Here is a 17,807-nt window from a genome sequence, read left to right as displayed (position 1 = left end):
AGAATTATTCATATTTTTCCATTGTTGATTACACGGAGAGAAAGTTTCTTTATTAATCGTCTTATACATAAATAACAGTTTTTTACTTATTTAATAGATGATAATATTAACAAATCTGTTTTAGAACATCGACTGATTCTTTAACGTTATCGATATACTATAAAACACACATTTGGCAGCCTTTAAATGCGGTAAAAAACAGTTTTAGATTCGGCGAAAGACAGTATAATACAAATTTTAGCCTAAACATTTATTTAATTCGCATCATAAACTTTCCATAAATGTCCGTTAATGCACAGGCATTATTAGTTCTTCTGTATTTATTAATATGTATTGTACTTTCCTTAATACAATTATCATTGTTTAAAATAATCACGTTCTTATTATAATTACGCAAATATTTGACTAAAACGATAATTATAATCATTAGCATAAATTACATTGGTGCATATATAAACATAAACATTAAAATTAAATAAAAGTAATTTCGAAACTATTTGTTTGTCGCCGCTATCAACATTAAAATTAAGTAAAAGTAATTTTTAAACTCTTTTGTAGGAGTGTTTGCCTTATTGAATTGATTTCGCATGATCTGTGATTGTCGTCGCTAAGTCTTATGGAAAAGACGCTTCAGACTCAACTTTCATCGTTTACTGTATATATATATATATATATATATATATATATATATATATATATATATATATATATACATATAGTTATATACAATGTACGAAGAAAGTTGAGTTTGAAGCGTCTTTTCCATAAGACTTAGCGACGATAATCACAGATCATGCGAAATCAATTCAATAAGGCAAACACTCTTACAAAACGGCAACGACAAAATCCAAAGCAATAGAAACATTCAAAACAGACAAACCGAGGAATCCACAACCGTCTTTACGAACATTTTATATCTGTAAAACATTCCGATACTTCTTCAGCCCTAGCCCAATATCATATTCAGACAGATTACAAAACAGATTTCGAAAAAGCAAAAACCATCGCTCCTTAATATCGAGAATTATTCGGGAAGCCATCGAATATGGAAAACGCCTTAACAGCGTAAACACGCGCAATGACGCTAAAACACTGCCAGCAACGTGGCGACCGCTGCTTCAGCGACCCCAGCCCCAATCGATCCCGTTTAGACCGTTTCCGCGCATATTGATAGTATAAAAGCAGCTACTGTCACCTCGGGGGAACAAATAAGGGTCTAACCACCTTCTTATATCCCCGGGTGCTCTGTAGAGAGCTTCGAATATACTGTCGAGAGCTCCTCTACTTCAGTCCATTTTCGGATTATGGACTTGGAAAATATTTATCTTCGGTGTTTTGCCTTGAAAAAGGCAAGATATTTCTTACATGACAATTTCTTCGTCGAAAATAAAAACACCAAGTTAAGTTGAAACAATTCTCAGCCACAGAGTATGGAAAATAAATGCAGGAAGCAGAGCCCCGAGAGCACTAAGCTCTCGGAGAGCCCGTGAGGAACTGACCTGGCTGACCTGAAAATCGCCAATATTTATATGCGCTGTTCGAGTGATAAATAGGGATTTCCTGGTCAAGAGCCAATGGGAAAATTCGGGGCGGGGCGATGCGCATCGAAATGCGTACTAGTCCACAGACTATCGCATCCGATGACACTACATACGGTACGACCCACCAGTCGTCACTCGAACTGAGGGATAGGCAGATTAAGACCTCAGTGTCGTTTGACGGGTCTTTCTACAGGACAAGATACTGGTATGTCACGAGTTAGGGGAGTAGGCAGATTGAGATCCCGAACACAAACGGAACCATATCCCTCTTGATAATTGCTACAAAATGGGTGCCGAAACGTTGTTTTCGTTTAAAATATTGCATTATATTTCGTTTTATAGTCATGAACATCATCAGATGCTGTATCAGCTCGACGGTAAAAATTCGATATCTTTTGATCAACGTGTCCTATCGACAAAAATCAAGATATGTTAAACCTAAAGAGCTTTTATGCTGTTTTTTTTATTTTCTGCAAATTAACTCAGTTTTTATAAAGGTGTTAAATAGATAAACGTGGCGCGATGTTTGCCATTTATTATGATTTTCATGCCATAGATCAATACAATTTATACCTTTCATTGACCGGCTACTATAGAGGTTCGATTACTAGTGCTCAATCTTTAAAACCTATAGCATAATATTTTAGTTTTGAGTTTTTTTAGTTTACAAACTATCTAAAACGTTTAAAACTGCACTGTTTCCATTGTACTAGTACGTTTTTCAAAAGTACCCAACTTCTGTCATAAATTGCACCCAAAACTGTATTGTTGAAGGCATTTCCCGTGTTGTGCGATGGTTTGTAATGTAAAAGTTTAAATTCTTTTTAGTCATATTTCCAATGCCTCATATTTGTTGCCACAACTCAAAATTGAAATTTCATATTATAGGTTTTGTAGATTGGTCTCTAAAAATGAAAATTTCACTACGACCGATCAATGAAAGTGATAAATTTTTTTAATATATGGCATCGGATCTATGGCACCGGAATCGTAAAATATGGCAAAAATCGCGTCAGGTTTATTTATTGAACAGATTTATAGAAACTGACTTTATTTGAGGCAAAATACAAAAATTACATACAAAAGCTGTACTCTTCACTTCTTAAACACATTTTGATTTTTGTCGATATAACACTCTGATCAAAAGATATCGAATTTTTACCGTCGAGTTGATACAAATTTTATTTAACTTTGATTTGGTATTAAATTTGGTTAATTGAGTATATAGCTGATTGAAGCCAACCATATTACTCTTGGCTTTCAATCAGCTGTATACCCAATCATCCTTAAGCAGCTTTCCATTTACCGGATAAGTTGTTATTTCAGAGGATATATAAACGCAGTTCAAGAAAAATAACGCAGAAAATAAAGTGTGTTAAAAAATTGGTTAGATACAGGTTTTTAAACCGTAAGATGGTCGAAAAGGAATCTAATAAAACAACAGTAAAACCTATAGGGGAAAGGTGAAGGTAAAAATAATATAGAATAAGCAACTGAATATATTTATATAAGAATATTTTACTAATCATAAAACTGAGTAAAACAAATCAGATTTGGAAAATAAAAATATAAAACTAGCTTAGACAGCGTTTGGTGCTTTCGTATACTTCAAATAAAAACAGTATCTTTAAGGAGTATGTATTATACAACTCACATACAACTTACAAATATAGACATTTATTAATGATTTGAAAAAGATAAGGCAATTGGGCATACCCTGTGCCAGCAGAACAAAAGATAGCCAAACATATTGGTGATCACTGATTTACAAACGAAAAATAGGAAAAGAACAACAATATGGCGAATAAGCTTAAAATCAACAACTGTTAAAGGAAAAAGAGAAATAACAACTTAGTATAAAAATTCGAAAGAACAATAATAAAAAATGGTAGGACCAAAAATAACAAAGGAAGACAGAAGATGGACTAAAACAATCGATAAGTAATGAAATACAAGAATGACTGATAAATGCGAATCTAGTTACAAGAAAATCAGAACATAACAAAATCACAGAAGATAAGGCGGTTTAGGCACATGTTGAAAAAGAAGAAGATAAATTTAAGAAAGACATAACGAACGGAACAGGTGGGAGAAGCATAATGTAAGATGTAGATATAACATGTGGATATGAAAGTGAAAGATTTGAAATAATGTCGAAGAACACCAAAACATTAAAAAGTACATTAAACATTATTAAAAAGAAACAACATAAATTAACAGAATAATTAAAATGGGGTGAAGAACATTGGATTTTTAATACAAGTACAACTTTTAGGGGAGTGTAAAATAAATAATTTGCACAATATTCATTTTATTTTAGTAATTACATCCCTAAAACCCATCTCAAAACTAGCATATACTCTACATATAGATCAAGTCAAGATAGATGGTATTGACAGGTAATCATGTAAGTATAGATAGACTTTTTTTCACTTACCTTGAAGCGTAAATCGTCCTTGGGTGCTTTTCCGTATGGTATACATGTGAAAGAATGAAAAGGAATGCCGTTAGTACTGGTTCTTGTAGTACCCTGTACTAATCCTTCTTCAACTTTTACCGTACACACCATTTTTTTAAACCTCTACGCGCCGGTAACTTTATGTTTAGCAAAGACTGCAACTTCTATTTATTTAATTATATGGTGTATTATCAATAATTATTACGATAAAATTGGCTAATTTGATGATATGTATATATATCTAGGTACAAGGTCAAGGAGCACCTGACTGGTGATAATGCGAAAAATTTATGAAAAAAAAGATACCTACACCCTTTCGAAAGAGTATTGTCTTAGATTTCCTGCGAAAGACGTATATATTATTATTGAAGGCGAGACTGTGTTTGTGCATCCACGGCAATGAGCAGCGTCAAACTAAAATTGAATCGCAAGGACGCGGATTCAAAAACAAACAACAAACGCGTCGATGTCATAATTTGATAGTCTGGTCAAATGTGTTCTCATCATCATCAGTTATGATATTATTTAGCTTAAATATTATTGGGCTTATATTTTATCCATATAATAATAAAATATATATTATTATTTAATATTTTTTATATATTATAACTACATATACATCAATGCGAACAATAGAATTGGACACTAAGAAATTCGGTGAAATACTAGGATAATATCATCAGATTAGTTAAAATCAACCTTCGTTTTAGTTTCAAAAAAGCCCAGTAATAGTCCTATAAAGGTCACCCTTCGATCAATTTAATGATCCACGTACTCCGACCTATTATAGGAGTAAGGCCGTTTATAAAAGTAAGTTCACTTTATGACTTTATCAAAATGTGTCCGTTGTGACACCTTTTTACATTCTAGGTCACTCCTACTCGCTATATTTTCTTCGAGTATTAGTTGTTAAAAAATGTATCGTTCTTCTGGTATTATAGTGTGCACTAAGTATGCAGTCTTTTTACTTTTTATATATTCAAAAAGTTCTTTATCTTCGATGCAAGTTTTACGTATACACCACTCTATCTGTGAAAAAATTATTGATTTCACGTCAACATCTTGAGGGGTAGATAATGAGGGGTAGTTTTTTTAAACGATATTAAAAAGTGAAAAAATAATTTTTTACCTATAAAACGTTTCTTATGCATTGTAGAGAAACATTATTTTATTAATATTGTAGATCTTAAAACAATTTACCAACATAGCTTCAAAAAATCCTTATTTTTGCAGTAATTTATATTTGTTAATACTTTTGTTTTTTGCATAAGGACATGTAACATAAATTTGCCACTCAAAATTGTGGCAGTTATTGAGTTATTAACAGGTTGGCTGCCAACGTCCAGTATACTGGACGTAAGGGTTTCTAGTAAGAGCCCACGTCCAGTTAACTGGACGCCCATTTATTGTTAAATATACCTACGTGTTCCTTTAAACGGTGGAATCTAGCACTATATTACAGATTTTGAAATGGGCACTCTCCTAAGATTTGTGCTCGAAATATTTTAGATACTAACCGATATTTTCGGCCTTGAGTTTTCAATATGCACCGTCAAGTAGTTCAAGAAAATTGCTTGCAGCGTATATTGTGCCACATGTACATTATAAATCAATGTAAATCAGTATAAATTTATTCTGCAAGTAGTGATCTATTTTTTTGCGAGTAATAACGGAGGCGATTTGAGCATGCCAGGGGAAGTACTTTTATTCAGTTTATTAGGTTTTGAATTGGTTTCAGAGATTATGTAGATTACAGGTGGTTTCGTGACTATGAGTATGAGAGAATTTTATTTATAAGAGTTATTTGTACCATACCTATATTGTTTTAGATGGAAATATTTATGAATTTAGTTTTAATCTTTCTTTTGGGTGTGAGTTCGTGTGAAATGGAGTAAAATAGAACTATTTTTTTGTATGTTTCTTTCTTTGCAGTATTATTGTCCCACAAAGTAGATTCTATCAGTATATTATGCAATATTGCCAGATTATTGCATTTTTCTTTAAACTCATGTAGTCTGTTTTTTATCAAAAATAATATTTGTTTTCAGTCCAAGCGATGTATTAATAAAAAGAAAGCATGTGATTAGTGATGATATAAAGAAACTGTTAAAGCAGTCAGAATTAGAAAACTACTGTCCCTCAAATTCATCCAACAGAAGCAGTTTGAACTCAAACAATGTAGCAGAAAATGAACCTGTACCTTTCTCTGACTCTGATACCCAAAATGAAAATCCAGTAGCAGATAATTCTCCAAGAATATCATATATAACAATGATGATTGGATGGATACGGAAGAAGATCCTGTTGATATACATTTTACTGGAAATACTAGAATCAATATCAATTTGACGTCTGAAGCGCAACCTGTTAACTAGTTCTATTAATTTTTTGGCAAGATTTTTCAACTAATTACTAATAAAACAAATAGAAGAGGTAATGAGGTAATTCGGTGTCGTCGTAATAGTAGGTCGCTAAGACAAAAATAGTGGAAAACATATCTGCCGAGGAAATTACAAAGTTTATTGGGCTTTGCTGTCTGAGTGGCACACTAGTTTTACCACAACTCTCGAAACAATGAAGTAAATATCCGCTATACTGTCATCCGATTTTTGGACATACAATGTCCATAAACAGATTACAGATGATTCTAAAATTGTTACGATTTTCTAATCACGATTCTCTTGATCATACTGATAAAATTTTTTAAGTTCGTCCACTTTTAGACATAATATTGGCAAATATCAAAAACAATTTCTATCCCGGACCAAATTTATCAATAGATGAGTCTATGATAAACTGACGGGCGCTTATCTTTTAAGCAGTATTTAGGCTACAATAGCCATAAGTATGGTATAAAATTATATGTGCAACTACTAGTGCAATAAAAGAAAGTGACGTTTCCCATACTCATTCTGTAGTTATGACATTACTTCCCAACTATTTAGAAAAAGGTCACAAGGTATATATGGATAACTACTATACCAGCGTGAGTTTGGCTTAACAGTTATTCAAAAAAAAAAAACAAATTGTGTGGGAACAATTACGGAAAACAGAAAAGGAACTCCCAAAGAAGTCATGAAAAAAAAGTTAAAAAATGAGAGGTGATCTGAAAAAGAAAAGGGCCAGTTTTAATTACAAATTGGAAATATAGAAACGTCAGGGTGACAAGCACAAAACATAAACATTAAATGAAGAAAATTCAAGGTAAAAGAGGCACCAAAAAAGTAAAACCATTGTGTGTAGATGATTACAACAGGCATGTCCGGTATAGACAGGTTTATTTAGTTTATTATACAACCCCCCGAAAAACAATACGTTCATAGTGGAAAATATTTTTGTATTTAATGGATTTGTGGCAACATGGAATGGATGGTACATAAACGAAAAAATTACAAAAATAAATACCTTACTTCTACAGTTTAGAGGAAAAGTTATAATGACTTTGATTGTGAAACTAAAATCAATACTGTAAAACAGTCCAATGTTTCGAAGAACTTCCATGATTTTGAAGCAAATATTTCGACATTAAAGGACACAAGCCCGAGGTTGAGATGTCGTCGGTGCAAAAAAAAGGAAAATAAGATATTTTTGTCCAATATGCAGCGTGCGACTGGGTCTTTGTGTCACTCTATGTTTTAAAGATTACCGTCTGAATAAATAAAATAAATGCGTTTTTAGTAAGAGCTTCTTTATATATATTTTGCTCTATTTAGAACATTATTTTTAAGTCGTTTTTTTTTTAACTCTGTTAATTTCTTTAGTTACAGTTTCCACAAAGATCAGGACAAACAAGAACAGCAATCCGACAACTTAACTCAGTATGGTGGGATAGACACCTAAATATGAAGACAAAAACACAGATTTATAAAACATTAGTGCGAAGTATTATGACATATGAGGCTGAAAATTGGATCATAAACAAGAAAAACAGCAGTAAGATAGTAGCAACAGAGATGGAATGTCTGCGAAGATGCTGCAGAGTAACAAGAATGTATAGGAGAAGTAATGACGAAATAAAGCAAAGAACATCAATAGAAACAGACATACTAACATATATAGAACAAAAAAGACTACAGTGGTATTTACATGTAAAAAGAATTAGCGACAGCGGATGGATAAAGAGAATAACCGAATGGAGCACTATAGGAAAGGACCCCGAAAATCCTGGAGGAACAAAGTAGAAAACGATTGAGAATGGGACAACAGAGAGAGATGGATACGGTTGTGCGAAGGAAGGCAGTGAATACTGTAGAATCCCTGAATATATATATATGTATATATATATATATATATATATATATATATATATATATATATATATATATATATATATATATATATATATATAATTTCTTCAGTTTGTTTTGTTTCTTGATTAAAGGTTTTGCAAGTTCTAATATTTGTTTTTATTTCTTGTTATGTTCTAAATACTAACTAACTGTCCAATTAACTGGACAGTTTTCTAAAGCTATCAGTTTGGCAGATATCTTCCAAACAAGTCAAAATTAAGTCGAAGGTGACTTATTTTATACATCTATTGCAATATTAACTATTGGGTTCTGGGTAGACATTGCTGTAACAAAGTTGGCAGCAAACCTGTTAAAGTGTGCTAAATTTCAAACAGATTAACCAATTAATTTATTAAGTTATCCAATTTGTTTATACCGGATAGCGTTTATGTAAACAACTGTGCTTGCCCAAATCAGTCACTATTAAGCTAAGTTCAGATGATCGCGCGTACAACAAACCGCGCGACTTAAGATGCAGAGTAGTCATATACAAATGTTTATATGGTCATCGCGCGTAAACTTGCGATCCCGCACGATTGTCTTTGCTCGTCGCCAGAATCTTGATTTGCGCGTAATTTGCGCGACGTCGTGCGTTTTGAAGTACAACAATCAGGCATAGACGTGCTCAGTTCAGTTGATTTATCGATGAAGTAGAAAAAAGACCAGCCATATGGAACTTGAATTCAAAGGAATATTCTAATAAAATACTGAAGAAACGGACTTGGGAGCAACTAGTTTTGAACTTTTGCAATGATGGTGACACTCAAGAGAAAAAAAAAATTAGGTAAGAACAACATTTATTTATTTTTACTTTAATTATTATAAAAGTAATATTGTTTATACCATACCGTCCTGTCCATCTAGCCTTCCATCATTTACAAAGTAATCTGTAAATGCAGTTCGAACTTTATCTGCATCTCGAATTGCGCGCCCAGTGTGTGATCTATTCATATTAAACAATGGTGCGGCATGAACTGTATCCTCGTATGTGATACCATCTTTAATTCTGACAAAGTTGTGCAAGACACAAATAGCTTTAACAATGTTTTCAGCAAAGTCAAGTTTAACGTCTATGGGTCGGTGCAAAATTCGCCATTTTTTGCACATAATTTCAAACGTGCATTCAACATATCTTCGAGCTAACGATAAACGGTAATTATATATTTTTTTGCGTGCCATAGCATTTTGCCACCATACGGCCTCATTAAATTTTCTATCATGGCAAAAGCTTCATCTGCCACTATAACATGTGGTAACTTATTAGTGCAGTTATTTGTTATTGATTTGGGTTCAGGAATATTTAATGCCTTTTCAGTGAGTTTTTTGTACAAGGTGCTTTCTTTGAAAATTCCTGAGTCACTATCTTTACTATACGCTCCAACCTCGCCCATATAAAGCAGTAATTAGCGTCACATCAAACCATTAGCACCAATGAAATAAAATGTTTGGAGTACATAGATCCGGAGTCTGGAGGCTGTATTAATCGAATGTGCTTTCCGTCAAATGCACCGATGCAGTTAGGAAAATAAGCTTTTTGTTCAAATTCTTCAGCTATTTCTATCCATTTACTCGGTGCATTCATGACAACTGCTTTTAACTTCTCCCATATCACCTTGCCCACTTTTTGAGTTGCACCCGATAATGTAGACTTTCCAATTTTATAACCATACTGCAATTCAGCTAACGAACAACCACTTGACAGATACTTGCAATAGAATAACAATTATTATCATTTCTATTTCAGGATCAACACCTCAGAAGAAATGGAAGAATTTACGTGATGTATATGTGAGAGATATGCAAAAAATTAAAACTTTAAAATCTGGTTCGGCAGCAACATCGAAATCTACTTCGACGTATTTTCAAAGATTAACATTTTTGCAACCCACCGTACAAAAAAGAAAAAGTGACAATAGTTTTCAAGTAAAGGATGGTAATGATAATGACGGCGACGTTCCCGAATCAGCTAAAGCAAACAGTGATAGCAACTTCAGACCTCCGAGAGAATATCCACCTGCTACAAAGAAGTATAAACTTCATCCAGCAGACGAACATTTTGCCAAAATATTAGAAAAGAGTATTAACCAAAGAAGACCTATAGAAAAAGAAGAAGACGATGAAGATAAACTATTTTGCCTATCATTACTGAAAGAACTAAAGAAAGTACCCGAGCACAACCGTTTAAGACTGAAGATTGAAATATATGATTTAATAGCACGAAACCAGGTACAGGCAAATACTCCGCAATTCCATGAACGGCAACCACTCTCTTCTAATGCATCTATATACGATATTTCGTATGCTACAAATCAGCCATCTAGTTCTTACAGTCAACATAACGCAAATCCCCAGGAACACCACCCACTGCCTAGAAACAATAGATTAGTTACAAAACAGAATTCCGTGCGGCACTATGAGTATCAACCTCATTCTCAGTATAGATATACCACATATCCTCAAACGGAGACTACAAATACAAATTCACAATATACACCATCAGCACTATCTAGTGCAGAAACTCAAGAACTTGATTTGTTTAACAGCGATGAAAACAGTACTTAACGAACAAGTGTAAAAATGTTTTTGATTTATAATAAAATAGTATGCCTTATTCACTATATTAATACTTATATTTAATTAAAAGCTTACCTTAACATAACAATGACTTTTTCTTTCGGCGATATGCAGTATCGTATAGCATTATCACTGCACTTTAAATCATTTTCAATAATGCTCATTAAACAGTCAAATGACGTGACCGAAATCCTGAAATAGTTGAAAAACTTATCTTCATGTCTTCTTAGCTTTGGATATAAGATAATATATAGATATATATATAGAGAAGTGGTTCTCTCGCTTAAAATAGGATACACCCAATATCTTCTTTCTCTTCGTCGACGTCGATGTTTCAACCTCCGTTACAAAACCCATAAACAGATTGCCTCATCAACTTGCATTTTCGACGACTACGGCGCTACAATGCTGCGTTCTCGAAAACTCGGAATAAAAAAAACGCGCGACCATCTGATTACATCATCGCGCGTTAACGAGTTACAAACGTGCGTTGTCGCGCGACCATGTGAACTTAGCCTTAAGCTATTTTGTAAATCGCAGTCGACTCTGTAACGATCCAATTTTAAGGTATATTAAAAATAAAACAACGGGTGTGGCAGTCCAGTGGGACTGCCGGTGGAAGTTACACTTCTATACACGCATTCGCCGTTACAAATTTGTTCGGGAGTCAATCTGCACAATTATTACATATGTAATGCTATAGGTAAGACATAGCAGAAAGAGAAACAGAATTAATAACAACTTACTAACAATTAATAAACAACTTTTGGCCTGTAATAAGTAAATGAAGGATTGAATCAATATTTTGATGAAAATGAATATTTTTATTTTCATATATGTATGAAAGGAGTTGAATGCAAAAATTTTTTTACACATACTCTGCAGTAAAATTCATTATTTATTTTGTTATTAATATAATAATATTATTAATATAATAATTAATTTTTTTTTTTAGTGGCTTTGGCTTGAAACCTTTAGCCACGTAATTACATATAGATATTAGTATTCATTCATACAGGATTGTACAAGGAGAACACTTTTCAAGCTCAGGGATTCATCAGAGCGGCTTTATTGTAACAAACAAGACATAAACCACGGTTAGGTAGGTGGGCAACATATATGGTAAACATACAAAGGAAATATTCACGCATACGATCAATTTTATACTCATACCTTTAATTTAATTTTTGCAAGAAATGTCATAATTATTTTAAAATTTTTTATATTGTCTTCACTTAATAGAAGATTTCGTTTAATGGTGTACTTAAACCCTCTTTTATCAATTCTTTTAGCAGCCACGTACTTGTATTACGATGTAGGGGGCAGTTGAAAAATATGTGATTTAAATCAGCTATACTAGTCCCACACTCACATCGGTCTGTTGGGAGAACTCCTATTTTGTGTAGATGTTTCGGAAAACATCCATGATTTACTTTTAATCTTAAGACAGTTGACACTGTGTTTCTGCTTAGTGTGACATCTTTGTAAAATTGTTTTACATCTACTGTTGGTTGTAATTTGTATAAATTAGTGCCCCTGCGTTCACTAAACTGAATCCATTGTCTGTCCCATTTAAATTTAATATGTTGTTTGATATAGGCAAGTAGGTCACATGTGTTAAATTCTTCTATCACCATATGTGGGTGCTGTAATGGATTTTTAGCTATAGAATCAGCAATAGTATTGCCTACAATATCTGAGTGTCCCTTAACCCATAGAAATTTAGTACCATATGGATCTGATAGTTTTAGTAACTGTTGAAAAATTTCTAATATGAATATATTGCTATTTATTGTGAATTTAAAGTTTTGCAAGGAGTGTAATACTGACAGTGAATCACTGCATATGACAATTTTGTTCCACTGGTTTTCACAGCACAATTCAAGGCCTTTGTATATGGCACATGCTTCAGCAGAAAAAATGCTGGATTAATTATTTAAAATAAATGATTTTTTAATCTTCATTTTTGGTACAAAGTAAGCACTGGCTGTACATGTTGATGATTTTGACCCGTCTGTATAGATCACAATATGATCTGAATAGCCACTTAAGATTTCTTTAAGAGTAGTGTAGCAAAATTCATTTTGGTATTTAGGGATAATAATATTTGTAGCTAGCACACTTGTTAGATGTGGTATATCCAACGATTCCCAGATAACATTACAAGGGGAGTTTATTTACTTCAGTTCGTTGCAAGTTATAATTGCTCTTGCAAGTGGCGGAGAGTTTTTTTTAATGAAGTATGTAAATGTTAAATCAGTTGTATTTAATTTATTAATTATTTTTGCATTATAAGTGCCACGATAATGTTGGTTTAGGAAATATTTGCTTGCCAGATATTTTTTGCGCAATGAGAGTGGGTTTTCAGATGCTAGAGCTAGGGTGGCTTCATTTGGAGTGCTTTTCATCAATCCTAACACAATCCTTAGAGCTTTAAATTGGATTCTATCAAGTTTACGTAAATTGGTTATGCTAGCTGACCCATATACCACACAGCAGTAATCTATTATAGATCTTATATGGGCTCTATAAAAATTCAATGCAATGTTTTGATATGCACCCCACGATCTCTTACACACCATTTTAAGGAAATTAATACCTTTTTCTCAGCGACCAATTGTATCATTAATATGTTGAGTCCAAAGCAATTTTCTGTCAAGTACGACACCAAGATATCTAAATTCCGAAACAATTGGAATATCATTGCCATGTAAGGTTACAGCGTAATGTTTAATAGGGTGTTTTCTTGAAAAAAATACTACGGCACATTTTTGGTACGAAATATTGAATCCATTTAACCAAGTCCAATTATCCAAGTTGTACATAATATGTTTGAGTTGAGTAGTGCTTTCACTGTACGTTTTCTTATGTGAGTAGATGACAATATCATCAGCATATTGTAAGCAAACAATATTGGGAGACCATAAATTGTGCAAATCGTATGTGTACAAATTAAAAAGAAGTGGACTTAAAACAGCTCCCTGTGGAATACCTTTTGATGTGATCTTGGGTCCAATAATATTGTGACCTACTCTTATCGATACACTTCTGTCTTTGTATAGATTTGATAGTAAATGTGATATCGATTTTGGAATGCCAAGAAACACAAGTTTATCACAGAGTATATTTACATCAATATTGTCATATGCACTTTTTATGTCAATAAACAATGCACCTGTTGTCATGGAATTAGAAAAACCAATTTGTACATCTGTAGTCAGACGAACTACTGCATCCGTGGTTCCATAGCCTTGTTTATATCTATATTGTGTTGCTGGTAGAATATTATGCCGCCTTAACCAAATTTCCATTCTCAATTTTAGAATTCTTTCAAATGTTTTAAAAATGCATGACAATAATGTTATTGGTCTATATGATTCCAGATTATCTTTGTCTTTTCCCGGTTTTAGAATTAATATAACAAAGCAATCATTAAATTTGTAAGGGGGTATTCCAGTTTGCAAAATACAGTTATAAATATGTAGTAGTAGTCTTTTAGCCAGTACACCCATTTTTTGTAACATAATGTAAAAAATCTGATCTGCACCTGGAGCTGTGTTTTTGGATATCTTGATAGAATATTCCAGTTCAGATGATGTTATTTCTTTTAATAAATAATGTTCTTCTGGATGTAAAGCCATGTGAGGTATATGTTTGTCAACAAATGGTGGACATAACTTCTGAAGAATATCTTCTGCAACTGCAGAAGGAGCATGTTTGATGTTTGCGTTTTTGTTGTTTAATTTGTTAGCCATCTTCCATATTTGAGTTGATGGGCAACTAGAGTTAAGACTGGAGCAAAATTTAATCCATGTTGTTTTGGCTTTGTGTTTAAACATTTTTTTAGTTGTAGCTTCTATCTTTTTATATTCAAGAAAGGTATTAAGTGTAGATGCGTTTTTTGTATTTTTTAAGAGCATTCTTCTTAAGCTGTATCTGTGTATTACATTCCTTATCCCACCAAATTGATTTTTGTCTATGTTTAGGACTGAAGGTACGTTTTGGGGGATAGAAGCTTCGCTGCTTGTATTAATTGCTCTATTCAGATTAAATGCCATTTCATTACAGTTTTCAGAGTATACAACATTCTTCAGTTCCATTTCAAGAGTGCTATGAAACAATTCCCAGTTGACCTTCTCTAATTTCCATTTCCTTGTTGGATATACAACAGAAGAGGGTACATCAATATTCAACTTGATGGAAATAATATAATGATCAGATCCAAGAGTTCTATCCAATGTTTGCCAGTATGCTAGTGCAATTAGTCCAGGAGTTATTAGCGTTAAGTCTACAGCTGATTTTGTAGAGTTTGGAGGGGTAATTCTAGTCGCTGAACCATCATTTAGAAATATTAAATCCATATCAGTTAATGCATCAATTATTCTATTGCCATCAGTATCATTTTTTGGAGAACCCCATACCGCATGATGGGCATTGAAGTCACCTCCTAGTACCGTCTCTCCTTCGAGTGAGGAACACCAATTAAAAAGCCGTTCCCATTCTCGAATGCTTATATTCTTGTCAGGTTTATATAATGAGATTATATTAATTATTCTGCCATTAAAATCAATTTTTACACCACACATTTCCAATGTTCCAACATTTATAATATCCAATATCTTATACTTATTTATCCGTAGGCCTAAAAATATAGCTACACCTTCAAATCTACGATCTTGACGATCTTTTCTAATAATTTGGTATCCCTCATAAACAATGTTGTGTTTTGTCTTATAACATGTTTCAGATAAAATTGCAATGTCAATAGCATTCGAATACAGAAATTGTTTAAAAGATTGTGCATTAGATACAGTAGAACGACTATTCCATTGAATTATATTTAAATTATTTGAACTGTTATGATCCATTGGATGTGGATAAATTTTCCAATAGATTTGAAATATGTTTTTTAATTAAATTTTGATCATTGTCTATATAATCTTTGCAATTTAAAATATCAGAGAGAAAGCTGAATATTATATTAGTAATACCTTCAACTATTTGTTCTTTATGTCTCATGAACTCATCCCTGTAAGGATTTGGTAAGATTGACGAACTGGCTGTACTTTTTTCAACTCATTATCAATATCATTATCAATATAATCGCTCTCATTCAGTTTTCTTTTTTTTTAAGATTCAGAACTGCTACTTGATGTGGAATTTCTTCTCACAACTCTCGGTTTAGAGATACTGCACACTGAAGGTACATTAACATTTTTGGAAGGTAGCGGAGGAAAACTACTAGAATCATTAGCTAGTAACGAAAATCTATTATTAGTTAATATGTTTGAATAGTAATTTGGATTGCTTTGAACTTTTTTAGCTTCCTGAAACGAGATATTTTTTGTTGCCATAATTTCCTTAATTTTACGTTGTTTAATATATTCTGAGCATTCTCCTGATAGTGCCGAATGTTGCTGACCAGAGTATAAACATTTAGTTCCCACAGAGCAGTCCTTATTATTATGATTTTCACCACAGTTTTTACAACGCTCTTTCCCATTACATTGTTGTGTCATATGTCCATATCTTAAGCATTTCTGACACTGTATAACAGGATATATGTACGGATCCACTGGAAAAATGCAACTATTAATTATGACTTCTTTTGGTAAAGAAGCTCCGATAAATGTTATACATACAAATTGTCTAGGTACTAGTTTTGTTTCATTTGTTTCTGTAGTAACTCTACGATTTAGTCGTTGTATTTCTTTAATATTACTATTTGGATTCTCACTTTTAAGTTTTTCCAGTAGATATGTTTCGGTAAACCCTGTATCAATTGAACGTATTAAACCTCGACGTTCCACAAAAAACCGTGGTATATAAGCAATTCAATTGTTGGCTTCTAAAAAGTCGCCACTTACAATGTTATTAGCATAAGAAGCATTATTTAAAATTACCTTAATTTTATTCCTACCAATAGATTTAATTTCAGTAATATTATTTTTAAAATTATTTGTATGTAAATAATGTCCAACTCTTATCGGATGTAATTTACCGATATTGTTATCGATAGACTCTACATACACAACGTATGGGCCAGTATCACACAACCGGTATCGTATGTTTTTATCGTAATGTTTTCTGATAAGACTCGGATCATTATCATTTTTATAATCGTTTGTTATTGGAAACGACTCACCAGATAATGATATAGTTGTTCCACCAGGATCATCAACCTCCTTTCTAACTACTTCCATTTCACAAAATAAACTTTGTCTTCACCACTATACTTATCGTAAATACGTCTACTCTCGTTAGACGAAACTGACAATACAAATTAAAATTCAATATTCATAAGTATTTAAAAATGACAATAATATACATAAAAAAAATACACTACAATACAGTGCAACATAGTTCCATATAATAATACAATACAAATTAAAATGCATTATCCATAAGTATTTAAAAATGACAATAATGTAATAATATTAATAAAAAAGTCCTCCCTGACTGGGAATCGAACCCCGGTCTCCCGCGTGACAGGCGGGATACTGACTACTATACTACCGAGGACATGACACAAAGGTATTTCAAAATTGACAGTTCTGGATCATACATTGATTTATTGAGATTATTATTTTGAAATACAAAAGACTAATATAATTATGAACATTTAATAAATAATACAAAACATATTACATAAATAATAATATTATTAAATATTTTATTATATGTATAATATTATATGTATATATTTATATCTTTATATAATATATATAATATTAAATTATATATACAAAAGGAACATTTTTATATTCGAGAGAGGAAGAGAGAGAAAATATATCTTCTATCTCTCTCTTACTCATTATCTTACATATCGTCGTCTTGGTAGTCAACAGGCGTAAACCACTATGTCGTGAAACTGAGAAATTGGCTTTCAAACATTTTTAGGCCAATAAATTTCAATTGTTTTGTTTATAACTTGGTCATTTTTTA

General features: G+C 32.5%; 2 protein-coding genes across 3 annotated transcripts in view; both read right to left on the bottom strand.

Annotated features, from left to right (window-relative positions):
• The window catches only part of LOC140450714 (juvenile hormone esterase-like), a 49,033-nt gene extending 44,612 nt beyond the window's left edge, over positions 1–4,421 (bottom strand). Inside the window, exon 1 of one of the 2 annotated variants that reach the window (XM_072544385.1) lies at positions 3,979–4,421. In XM_072544385.1, coding sequence (XP_072400486.1) covers positions 3,979–4,110 — 132 coding nt within the window. In that variant the 5' untranslated portion in view covers positions 4,111–4,421. The remainder of the gene's footprint in view (positions 1–3,978) is intronic. The other variant, XM_072544388.1, reaches the window with a different exon arrangement.
• A 6,657-nt stretch (positions 4,422–11,078) lies between these two features.
• LOC140432260 (uncharacterized) lies at positions 11,079–15,448 on the bottom strand. The gene is made up of 2 exons (XM_072520093.1): positions 14,410–15,448; positions 11,079–11,092 (listed from the first exon to the last, which is right to left on the bottom strand). The coding sequence occupies exons 1-2, from the start codon at positions 15,446–15,448 to the stop codon at positions 11,079–11,081; spliced, it is 1,053 nt and encodes a 350-aa protein (XP_072376194.1).
• Between the last annotated feature and the right edge of the window lie 2,359 nt (positions 15,449–17,807).

Source organism: Diabrotica undecimpunctata, chromosome 1 (assembly GCF_040954645.1).
Source record: "Diabrotica undecimpunctata isolate CICGRU chromosome 1, icDiaUnde3, whole genome shotgun sequence".
Lineage (NCBI taxonomy): Eukaryota > Metazoa > Arthropoda > Insecta > Coleoptera > Chrysomelidae > Diabrotica > Diabrotica undecimpunctata.
Note: the sequence above shows the minus strand (reverse complement) of the source record. Positions and strands in the feature narration are given on the sequence as shown.

Excerpts from the sequence above, each read along its gene's own strand:
- LOC140432260 (XM_072520093.1), bottom strand. The coding sequence starts at position 15,448 with ATGTGTGGTGTAAAAATTGATTTTAATGGCAGAATAATTAATATAATC.